This window comes from Ostrea edulis, chromosome 5 (assembly GCF_947568905.1).
Source record: "Ostrea edulis chromosome 5, xbOstEdul1.1, whole genome shotgun sequence".
Taxonomy (NCBI): domain Eukaryota; kingdom Metazoa; phylum Mollusca; class Bivalvia; order Ostreida; family Ostreidae; genus Ostrea; species Ostrea edulis.
In genome coordinates, this window is record NC_079168.1 from 57,455,284 (window position 1) to 57,468,540 (window position 13,257).

At 35.6% G+C, this 13,257-nt stretch overlaps 1 protein-coding gene across 14 annotated transcripts in view; it reads left to right on the forward strand.

Moving 5' to 3' along the window:
- LOC125649606 (protein dispatched homolog 1-like) overlaps positions 1 to 13,257 on the forward strand; it is a 54,369-nt gene that overhangs the window by 37,167 nt on the left and 3,945 nt on the right. For all 14 annotated transcript variants that reach the window (XM_048877259.2, XM_048877258.2, XM_048877255.2 and 11 more), the window contains 2 exons: positions 6,596 to 6,719; positions 12,950 to 13,217. In XM_048877259.2, the coding sequence (XP_048733216.1) occupies positions 6,596 to 6,719; positions 12,950 to 13,217 (392 nt within the window). The remainder of the gene's footprint in view (positions 1 to 6,595; positions 6,720 to 12,949; positions 13,218 to 13,257) is intronic.

Sequence of the window (13,257 nt, forward strand, 5' to 3'; positions counted from 1 at the left end):
GCATCATTCAAAATGATGAGGAAATCATATGATGGAATCAATGTATGTTCAAATCAATGAAAACGTCACAGAGGTATTACACACATATCAAAATTCTCATTAATGAAAGCTATATAAAGTGTTTAATAATGAAGTTATGGTGTTAAGAATTTAAAACTTTGCCTAATGTAGCAATTTTAGTATAAAATCAATCATCAAAAGAAAAAAATCAAAGTCCCCATGGGACTCAAACTTTTGGTCTACAGATTGCCAGCCTAACTGAGCTTATGAGATAGGTGATGAAATTGTAAAAGGACAAAGAAAATATTTCTGATCTCATTTTTGTCACAATGATGTACTGTTTGATAAACCGTGATGATGTGTTATTTATGCTTAATAGAATATTTGATAATCCTGTTTTGTTGAAGCTTGATTAACACAGAATTTGATGGAGATATAAACTTACCGAGATCTACACTACCTATGGATATTTAGGTTATCTGAATCACTCAGGTGACATACATTGTATACCTATCCATTGTTTCTCGTAAGACAATGAAACAAAATTATTCGGTTAAGGTCAAACTCACTGTTAAAAAAGTTATGAAATATTTGTCCTTGACTTTTAGTGGAAAGACATTAGTAACTTATAGTTTGCATTGCTTAAGAGAAACTTTGAGCCATGACAATGTACTTTTTGGCCAAGATGAAGATCAGTTATTAAAAAGTTTGAAATATTTGTTTAGGCAATAAAATCAGAAGTTTCCAGACTTTTTAGCTCACCTAAGTGAGCTTTTCTGATCAAAATTCGTCTGTTGTCTGTTGTCGTCGTCGTTGTAAACTTTTCACATTTTCATCTTCTTCTCCAGAACCACAGGGTCAATTTAAACCAAACCAAAAAATGCCCCCTTTAAAGGTGAGATAATCACAAAAAATACAAAATTAAGGTACGGTCATTTAAAAATCTTTTTCTCAAGAACCAATGAGCCAGAGGAGCTGACATTTACATGAAAACTTCCTGACATAGTGCAGATTCAAGTTTGTTCAAATCATGGCCCACGGGGGTAGGATGGGTCCACAATAGGGGATCAAAGTTTTACATAGAAATATATAGGGAAAATCTATAAAAATCGTCTTCTCAAGAACCAATGAGCCAGAAGAGCTGAGATTTACATAAAAGCTTTCTGAAATAGTGCAGATTCAAGTTTGTTCAAATCATGGCTTCCAGGGAGTAGGTTGGGGTCACAATAAGGGATCAAACTTTTACATGTGAATAAATAGAGAAGATCTTTAAAAATCTTCTTCTCAAGAACCACTGAGCCAGAAGAGCTGAGATTTACATAAAAGCTTTCTGAAATAGTGCAGATTCAAGTTTGTTCAAATCATGGCTTCCAGGGATAGGTTGGGGCCACAATAGGGGATCAAAGTTTTAAATAGAAATATATAGAGAAAATCTTTAAAAATCTTCTTCTGAAGAACCATTGGGCCAAAGAAGTTGACATTTACATGAAAGCTTTCTGAAATAGTGCAGATTCAAGTTTGTAAAAATCATGGCCTCCAGGGGTAGGTTGGGGCCACAATAGGGACTAAGGTTTTACATGCAAATATGTATGGAAAGTCTTCAGATAAGGGCCAAGGTGAGTGATGTGGCCCATGGGCCTCTTGTTGTTTTGTTGTACTTTAGATGTTAATTTGATATTTGGTAAATTGCTTTGCCTTAACAACAGGCTGTCCAGCTGCCCTAAAATTAATAAAAAATCCTTTTTTTTTTTTGTTTTGCTATTAAATTCCTAAAAATATGTTAAATTCAAGGGGAAATCCTAAAAAGGCCCTAATTTTTCATGTCAATTCTTTAATTTTTTTTTACCTTGCTACTCTAGCAATTTTGAAAATATACACATGTGTATATATATAAATGTATAGTTTGCAGATCATCAGATAATGCAGTGAAAAGCATTTGACCAGTGGATCCATGTGTCGAGCTTGTTTATTGGTTGTGACTGTGACAAAGATGTTATTATTAAGGTTATAGCCAATAACAGCTGGGACAATGGAACCCTAAAAGATGTCTTTCCTGTACTTACAGTATTTTTAGGTCACCTGAATCACTCGGGTGACTATATTGCCATTGGTGTTCGTCATCGTGCACCGTGTGTTGTTCGTTAACAATTTTACATTAACTTCTTGAAAACTACATGGTCAATTGTTACAATTTATGGTGTGAAGCATCTTTAGGATAAGAGGAATATAAATTGTGAAGTTTATGACCTTACCACCCCTGGGGCCTATGAGCGGGGCCAAATATGCTTTTAAAATGGCCATATTTTTAAAAATCTTTTCAACTCCCACACATGTGGGAGAAAAACTAAATACATGGATATGATGTCAATGAAGCCCTAATTTACTTAAATTGCGATATTCATGGCCCCTGAGTCAGGAGTTCAGGTCCTATGACAAGGTCAATGTGACCATATAGTGAACATGTATTAAATCTTCTCTTCTCCTATATATATTTGGGGGAAAAAACCCAACTAAATGCATGGTTATGATGTCCATGAAGCTCTCTATCAAAATTGTGAAATTCATGGCCCCTGGGTCAGGGGTTCAGGCCCAAGGATGGAGCCAAAATTACCATATAGTGAAAATGTATTAGATCTTAGAAAATCTTTAGAAATGATTATGATGTCCATGAAGCTATCTACCTGAATTGTGAAATTCAGGGTTCAGGCCCTAGGGCATGGCAAATATGCCACATACTAGTGGTGAAAATGTATTGAATCTTAGAAAATCTTCTTCTCTACTGCCATATACGCAGTTGAGTTAAGGCTTTCCCCATAAATTTTTTAATACCAGTGCTGTACATAAATATACTTTACCGCACTGGCACATTGCACGACGTCACAATGAAAAATACGCCATGACGAAGGTCATGACGTACATATCTACAGTCCTTTTGTGGTTGGAAATGTCAAAATATTGTTTCGTTATTTACCACCGCTGTCAAACGGTAAACTGCAATCGCATAAAAGTTTCTGTCAAATGGGTTATATTAATTCTCTTTGATATTGAAAAAGTTTTAATTTCTTCTTTATATAGCATACATGCTAAAGTAATTATAATATCCATGTTATATTGTGATCTAGATATCGCCCCTAATCTACACGTATAGTTACTTTCACAATGGACTCATTTGCATAAACAGGGTTTCCGTACATAAAAATTTCATCATTGGCACGACACCCCGAGGTTTTTAAGTGAAAGATGTTTGATTTATGTGACATGTGAACTTCAGTGCCAAAGGAAAATTAGGGGAGCAAGTTCTGGCTTCAACAGAAAATATGTTTTTCAGGCTAGATTCAACTTTGTATGTGCAAAAATCGCTGCGTCTTGCATATTCAATGCAAAAATTAGACATGTTACAAGTCACAATAAACTTGCTCTCAGAACTTTTCAAATTAAGAAATTAATATGCTTTGAAGTTATATTAACTGCAACTTGCATTGATATCTGGATATCGTGCCAATTCAACGATTTATACATACACGATACGTTTTTATCTTGATATTTGATCATGTGATACAGAGTTGATGTAGAAACTGTTGGTCTGGTGAAAAATGTATAAGAGGTCAATATGCACTTAATGATACATATATATACATATTGTTTTTGTATAAAAGGGTTGTGTTTACAGGATTTGTCACAAATTGATCTGTTTATTAATGATTTTTTCCTGACATATTTCTATGGCCCTACTTAACACAACTGCGTATATAATTATGAGAAAAACTAAATCCATGATTGTGGTGATGTTCATGAAGCTTTCTACTAAATTGTGAAAGTCATTGCTCCTGTGTCAGGGGTTCAGGCCCTTGGCAGGGCCAATATGACCACATAATGAAAATGTATTAAAAATAAAAAAATTCTCTACTTTCACCATCATGGGACATAAAAAACTGGTATAACTTTAAAACCAGGACTAATAGTGACATGGAATCTTCAGAAATGGCAAGAGGATGACGGGGCCTACGAATTAGTATCAAGGTCAAGTGACCACAGTGACCTTGACCTGTGACTTTAGAACATAAAACTGGTATTACTTAAGACCCAGATCTGATAGTCATGGGGTTTTCAGAAATGATGAAAGGATGATGAGATCTACAGATTAGTATCAAGGTCAAGTGACTCCAGTGACCTTAACCTCTGACCTTGAACATACAAACTGGTATAACTTTAAAACCAGGACTGATAGCAACATGGAATCTTCAGAAATGGTAAAAGGATGACAGAACCTACAAACTAGTATCAAGGACAAGTGACTTCAGTAACCTTGACCTTTGAACTTAAAATGGTATTACTTAAGAACCAGGTCTGATAGAGACATGGGGTCTTCAGAAATGTTGAAAGGATGATGAGATCTACAAATCAGTATCAAGATCAGGTGACTTCAGTGACCTTGACCTCTGACCTTAGATCAAAAATTTGGTATTACTCAAGAACTAGGTACAATAAAGAGATGGAATCTTCAGAAATAATAAAAGGATGATGGGATCTACAAATTGATATCAAGGTCAAGTGACTCTAGTAACCTTGACCGCTGACCTTAGAACATAAAATTGGTATTACTTAAGAATCTGGGGCCCGTTTTACAAAACAACTTACGACAAAGTCGCAAGTCTTAAATTCTATTGCACAGTTATTACTTTGAATGAATGAAGCAAAACTTTTCTAAGGCTTAATTTTCAACATTTTTGTTAAAAAAAATTGCATTTGGAGTGAATGATCTTACAATAAACTGGTAAATTCCAGTATGTAAAGTTGGTCGTAAGTCGTAAGTTCTTTTGTAAAACGCGCCTTAGGTCTGATAGAGATATGGGATCTTCAGAAATGATGAAAGGATGATGAGATCTACCATGATGAGATCTACAAATCAGTATCAAGGTCAGGTGACTCCAGTGACCTTGACCTCTGACCTTAGATCATAAACTTGGCATTACTTAAGAACTAGATATGATAAAGAGATGGAATTTTCAGAAATGATAAAAGGATGATGGGATCTACATATTGGTATTAAGGTCAAGTGAATCCAGTGACTTTGACCTCTGACCCTAAACATAAGTCTGGTATAACTTTAGAACTGGGAATGATAGAGACATGGTATCTTTAGAAATGAAGGGTGTAGTGACCTACTAAGTAGTATCTCCATTGACCTTGATTATAAAAACTTGTATAACTTTAGAAACCAGGACTCATTGAGACATGGGATCATCAAAAATGAACAGAAGATGTAGGGACCTACAAACAAGGTCAAGTGACACCAGTTTTACTGAAGGAAAACAGGGGGATTTTTTTTTAAAAAAAATCAAAACCAAAGCCTTCGTGATTTAGATCTTTTAAATGAAGTTGAAATTGGCATGGATTTTGTCAAGGGAGGAAAATAGTAGTACTCAGAAAAAGCCACTCTTATGCAGCCAGTACTTCGTTTGGGAGACTTTATAATCGGTAGATTATAATCATATCTTCTTATAAATTTGTCTTTCTTCCTGGTCTAGTCTTGGTACCTGAATAGTATTTGATTTCCAACCATTCCTATCCTGGTTCCCCAAAATTCCCCTTTACCATAACCTACATAATGAACTTTGAATATTGTTGTGGCCCAGTAATTTTGCAACCGGTAGGGGACTATATATTGCCATGCAATATTCTCGGAATGCTTGTTTTGGTTAAAGGGCCAATTTGGGTACTTTGTGGCAATCTACTTCTTTGGCAAAATATACTATTTGGTGCAACTTGCATGAAACCAGTTTTCAAGCCTTAAGTAATTATGCAATTAAAATATTTTACACAATTTACACTTCTAAACAATATGACACTCGACTTGAGTAGTGCCATCTAGTTGGATGCATAAAAGTAGTACAGTATAGCACATGGTATAAGGATTTATTGTATTTTATGCATTCCTTTAATATGTGTAGATTTGTCATTCATTTTGGGATGGGGGAGAGGGGGGGGGTGGTAGGTGAGCTTGCTCACTCTTTCATTACAGATATGCTCGGCTGATTGCACACTAGACCACTGTGTGATATTTGTGTATTTACAGATATGCTCGGCTGATTGCACACTACCACTGTGATATTTGTGTATTTACAGATATGCTGAACTGATTGCACACTACCACTGTGTGATATTTGTGTATTTACAGATATGCTTGGCTGATTGCACACTACCACTGTGATATTTGTGTATTTACAGATATGCTCGGCTGATTGCACACTAGACCACTGTGTGATATTTGTGTATTTACAGATATGCTCGGTGATTGCACACTACCACTGTGATATTTGTGTATTTACAGATATGCTGAACTGATTGCACACTACCACTGTGTGATATTTGTGTATTTACAGATATGCTCGGTGATTGCACACTACCACTGTGATATTTGTGTATTTACAGATATGCTCGGTGATTGCACACTACCACTGTGTGATATTTGTGTATTTACAGATATGCTGAACTGATTGCACACTACCACTGTGATATTTGTGTATTTACAGATATTCTTGGCTGATTGCCCACTACATTTTTGTACTACTGTGTGATTTTTGTGTATTTACAGATATGCTCGGCTGATTGCACACTACCCCTATGTGATCATTCTGAGCATCCTCTGCATTGCTGTAGCCTGCCTAGTGCTGTGTGTGACAGTAGTGCAGCTGCCAAACTTTCAGGATCCCAAAGCAGTAAGCAGGAAATATACATTAAAAATCAATATCTGAATTAAGATAATATGATCATAATCACAAAAAAAAATTGCATGTTACAAGTTGGTTTGAAATGAAACCTCTCATTTGTTCCCATTATTAATATGTCACAGTGGGGAAGACTGGCAGATAGCCCATTTTTTGGTTCTTTAAATCATTGGACCAATATCAATTAAACTCTGCACCAGCATCCAGTTTGTTCACATGAATATAATTGGATCATTTAGAAACCTAAAGAAACCACTTGCTCCCCCCCCCCCCCCCCCAAAAAAAGAGTTTTGAGTTCCATACATATATTTACATATAGACTAAAGCTTACTTTTTTGGTGAGAAATTTTATCATGTCATTGAATATATATAGATCTACTCCTGGAAGAAATTTTTAGCTCTTCTGAGCCGAAGGCTCAAAGAGCTAATGCTATGGCCATTTGTGCGGTGTGCGTAAACTTCTTAGAAAAAGGGCTATAACTCAAGAACCCCTTGGCCAATTTTTTTCAAATTTGTTACAGGGTATCATTGGCCCAAGGGTTTTCATACATACTAAATAGAGGGATGTGACCCTTTAACAAGGGGAGATAATCAGGAAAATACAAACAAAAGTAGTGGTTGCTAAAAAATCTTCTTCTCAAGAACCACTGGGCAGATTATCACCAAACTTACACATAAGGATGAGGATATGTTGTAGATTAAAAATTGTTCAAGGCATTACCCTGGGGCAAAGGGCGTGGTCTCAAGGTCACTTCAAAGTTGACCTAAATTTATATTTCCTTAAATCTTTGATATTTTAGTCATTATAAGGACTAGGATCATCAAACTTTGACAGTTGATGCATCTTAGGACCTTGTGTCAAGTTGTCTCAAAAGTACGTCACGGTGACCTACTTTTTGAATTTTGCAGGTATTTATTTTAAAATTAATTTTGATGCATATCTTGGACACTTTGAAGCCTATGATCATCAAAACTTGTCAGTTGGTGGATCATGGGACCTTGAAATGCGTCAACTGAAAAATAGGTCACCGTGACCTACTTTCTGAATTTTATGGCTTATCATTTATAGATATATTTTAAGTTGTTATTTCAAATACCGAGAGGTTTAGAATCATCAAATCTTGTAAGTTGATGCATCTTGAGGCCTTGAAACATATTTATAAAAAAGTAGGTCACAGTGACCTACTTTTTGAATTTTGCAGATATTCAAATTTCACATTTTCAATTTTAGATGCATATTTTGGGCACTGTAAAACCTAGGATCGTCAGACTTTGTCAGTTGATGCGTCTTCAGTCTTCGGTTTGTGTCGACCAAAAAGTAGGTCACCGTGACCTACTTTTGGTATTTGACAGCTAAATTACTATATTTCAGACACTATTTGACCTACAATCATCAAACTTTGTCAGTTGATGCATCTTGAGTCTTCGGAGTGTATCGACCAAAAAGTAGGTCACTGTGACCTACTTTTGGCATTTGACAGTTATATTTATATATTTCAGTCACTAATTGACCTACAATCATCAAACTTTGACAGTTGATGCATCTTGAGTCTACGGAGTGTGTCGACCAAAAAATAGGTCACCTTGACCTACTTTTGGAATTTGACGGCTATATTTATATATTTCAGATACTATTTGACCTACAGTCATCAAACTTTGTCAGTTGATGGGTCTTGCATGTTCGAAGGGTTTCGACCAAAAAGTAGGTCACCTTGACCTACTTTTGGAATTGGACGGTTTTATTTATATATTTCAGATACTATTTGACCTACAGTCATCAAACTTTGTCAGTTGATGGGTCTTGCATGTTCGGAGTTCGCTGACCAAAAAGTAGGTCACCATGACCTACGATTGGAATTTGACAGCTATATTTCAATATTCAGATACTAATTGGCTTAAAATCATCAAACTTTGTCAGTTGATATTTCTTGGGTTCTCAAAATGTGTAAACCAAAAATTAGGTCACATTGACCTACTTTATTTGAATTCTTAGGATTTAACTAAAGATTTAGAATACTAAGAGGCTAAGAATAGAAATGGTGGGGTTGTACAATTTATCAGAAGAGCGATTCTAGGCCCTTGGGCATCTTGTTTTTCTTTGTATTCGCATGTGATTAAGGTACTGTGAATAAGCCAGTGCATTTATATAAAAGTGTGCCCTATTCATTTGTAATAATATCTTCCATTGGAATGGTTTATTTCAGGAGAAAGAGAATTATTCCATATGTTTTAAGCATTGGAAATAGTCAGATGCTCTCATGAGTTTTAAAATTTAAAAATAGATCCCTTCATCACTCTATGAAATACCTCACTTTTTCTTGCCATTTTCCTTTATGAAATACCTCATTTTTCCCCACCATTTTCCTTTTTGAAGGCAATTTTTGATAGACAATGAACTCATAGTATTTGTAAGGTTGATGCAATAAATAAGCATATGTTTGTGTATGCAAAATTTTAATGTACAGTCATTTGACCAAATTTGCACACACGAGCAGAAGATTTGCTTTTGCTCATTTGAGTATTAAAGATATGCGCGTAGCCCAGTTACAGGAGTCTGTTTTGTATATACATGTACATGTATAAGCCTGTCTGTTTATACTGCAGGATCTGCTTAAGGAATAAGCCTGTCTGTTTATACTGCAGGATCTGCTTAAGGAATAAGCCTGTCTGTTTATACTGCAGGATCTGCTTAAGCAGTATTCAATAATAACTAAGTAATCACTGCACAAACAAGGCATTAGACCAAAAAAAGTAGAATTTAGTTTCTCAGGCACTGCCCCAATAGACCACAGTAATCAATTTTATCAACCTACTGAAAAATGGGAATCATTCAATTTTCTCTTTCATCCATTTAATTCAGAAGTGTTTTAAATCATTTAACTCAGAAGTGTTTTAAATTATGAAGTTAAAGGAATAAAATGTTTGCATGTAAAAAAAATTATCTGAGAAACTAAAGATTAATTTTCATAGGATTCAAATCATGGACCATTGCCAATTATTGGCCACAAAAGGATTGCAAGGTTAACTGTAGGAAAAATAGCTAAACATCTTCTTCTCTAGATGTAATATCTGATGTAGTATATACCACCATATAGTAGGCACCAGATCCCACCTCTGGTGTGTCCAGGGGTCCGTGTTTGTCCAACTATCTATTTTGTATTGCTTAGGAGTTTTGAGATTGATCACTGTTCGTTATCTTCACCTTTCATACATGTATTTTACTTTATTCAGAATATTGTTTCTAGGGTCAAGATTGTGCCACAATAAAGTCATAAACTTTTGAATAGGAAAATGTAAAGAAATAGTTTAACAGTCTTCTTCAATAGCAATGCTGCTTCTATTTGTCAGAATGATATTGGGGCATCAGTTTTTCGCACATTTTCAAGTTTATTTTACCATGATGACCTCTATATCAGAGTGAGGATCCTGTAAACTAGGTGTATGGTAGAATTTGGACTTGATAGCTCATCTTTAAATAGTATGGTGATTCAGATGAGCATTGTATCCCATTGTCCTCCCGAAACCTGAATAGTAATCACTAATCACCATACATTGGAATCAGTGTGGCTTTTTAAAAAGTTTTCATGCTGTTCCATGTGATAATACCTTATGCTCTTACTTCTATCACCTTGACTTTGAGTTTGACTTCCCTTTTAATACTTCAACATTGAATGAGTATTTGAGATAGGTCCTTTAGACCAGAGCCACCTTTGCAGCTCAGAAAATGTAAAAGCTTTGCATACACTTTCTGACATTGCATTCTTCTTTGCAAGCCCTGTTGTCTGCTGACAACTCTTGTTAATCAATATAGTAAGCAAGAGTCAAATTTACTTGATATGTTTGTAGCCCATGTGTTTGTATATCTAATCTGTAAAACCTCATATTTTCATCGATTTTTGCAGGATGGGTTCATTTCATTTGCCTTTTTTTAACTTGGACTTTCTAAAATGTTCCTGTCAAAATAGGTTGGGGTTTGTAACTTCATTCATGAACAAATGAAGATAATGAACAGTGATCATTAAGAGAAGGACAAACCAGAGGTGCCTAGGAGGAGTAAGCATCCCTACTGACCGGTCACACCTGCCGTGAGCAGGTTAAACAAAGTAATCCATAGCAGAGTTCAAAATTTACTTTTTCCAGCCCTAGTCCATATGGACTAGTGGCTATTGATGTTCACTAGTCCACAAAGCATTTCACTAGTCTGTCCAGTTAATAGTATTTAATCAAATCAAACACTTCACAGTTGCAAACAATTCAGTTTCTGACACAGCAGTAGAAGAAGACAACCACACAGTAACCTCTGAGTTACTCATGTAACCACTTTTATAAATGTCCATGTGTTTGGAGGGTCAGCATATTGTTGTCACACAAACATTTAACAAACATTTAACCTTGCAGGTAAGCAACAAGTTCAAATATCTAAGAGACTTGGACAAATTTGCTAAAATCTTGACCAATTCAAGATCGATATCCGGATTTTCTCCAGTCTGTACAGACTAGTGCCATAGAGAGTATAAAAGTCTGACATGTTTTTCGCTAGTCTCGAACTTATGGACATGAGGTACTTTTGAACCCTGCACAGCCAAATCACTATGTAAAGAATAGCCAACAATTGGTGTGAAACATGTCAGACAGCATTCATCCCAGTGATAGCTTGTATTTGCAAATTACATCATTATAACAATTATAGAATTGATAAATGTTAGACTGTTGAAACCCATGTAACATCAACTTATTTTTCAGTAGTCTGCCTAGATTTAAAAATTGATCATACACAGAACATGCTCTAGCATATCGAATCAGTTAAGAAGCATACAAGTACCATATGCAGGTGATAATGGAATATTTTTACACAAATATTGGAAGTTGATGATGGAGAAGCTGAAGTTGTCTCATTTGGCATAAAGTTGTGTTGTTAGTTTGCTGTTGACATCTATGTTCCATGAAATATCCAAATATGAAGCAGATATGGAAGACTGTGGTGTCTTTTATTTTAAGTTCATTGGGATATATCGAATGGACATATGGATGAAAATGAGTATTGTTAATACATAAAACATTGATATATCAAATGTCAAGTTGAAGGCCACAGCAAGAGATTTTTTTTTTCATGTTGAAACTTGAAGCAGGCTTCTTTTTGTATTGTTTTTATACACCCATCAAAGACGGGATGTATTATGGTATGGCATCGTCCGTCTGTCTGTCCAGACATTGTGGGATACCAACCAAACCATAAACTCCAGGATTTTACAACTAGGTACATTTGATCTCCATAATGAGAGGAAGATACCTATTGTTTTTCAAAATCAGAGGTCAAAGGTTAAGGTTGTAGTATTACTTAGTAGGAAAACATTGTAGGCTGGATACAAACCCAACCGTAAACTCCAGGATATTACAACTTGGTATATTTGATCACCATGATGAGAGGAAAATGCTTATTTAATATTTTTTTTCAATCTCAAAGGTCAAGGTCAAAGTATCAGTTAATAGGTAATCCTTGTAGGCAGAATACAGACTGAATTGTTGGAGCTAGGACTGTCAAACTCAGTACACATACTCCTCATGCCAAATGGAGGAAGCCTTTTGTTTTTTGAAGGTCAAAGGTCAAGGTTGTAGTATTACTTAGTAGGAAAACCTTGTAGGCAGGATGCAAACTGAACCGTAAGATCCAGGTTATTACAACTTGATACATTTAACCCCCATAATGAGAGGAAGATGCCTATTATTTTTCAAGGTCAAGGACACATTATCACTTCGTTGGAAAATCTTGTAGGCAGTATACATACCGAACTGTTGGGGCTAGGACCGTCAAACTTGGTACACATACACTTTATATGCCAAGTGGAGGATGCCTATTGTTGGTCAAGGTCAAGGTCGTAGTAGCGGGATGCCGACCGAACCGTTTGGACTAGGACCATCAAACTATGTACACATACACCTTATGCCAAGCGAAAATATTACATAGACAGTACATGATTTGTCTGTTTTTATAATGCAAAGAAAGTATGTCACACCTTGATGATTGCTGATTCTACCTGAAGCCAAGTTCCACAAATCATGGTGTAAGAAAAACACCCTATATTAGCTTTTCACGGGCGTATTATGTACTGTTGGAGGTACTCTTGTGTTAATTTTGTGTCTTCATTTTGAATGTAACACAAAAGGAAACATAAAAATTCCTCACTTTTAATTGTGAAGTTCAGTAAGTGTCATGATTTCAGGGATTTGAACCAAGAAGAACTGATATTGCTAATAGAATTGTGGCTTACAACAACCTTGTGGATAACCGTAATGGAAAGGTTTCTCTCACACCAGGACGGGAGTGGGAATACCAGAGACAGGAAACCATACGCTATAGCACAGAGAACCAGACCAAGACACGGAGAAGCACCAGATCAGGAACCAGATTAACAGAACAGACAGAAAGACATGATATTGTGGACAGAAGTGCACCTCATTCTAAAAATCCATTTTTCTGTGATATTCAAGGTATATTTTGTCATTTTTTTCATAATTTTTGTAATACTGC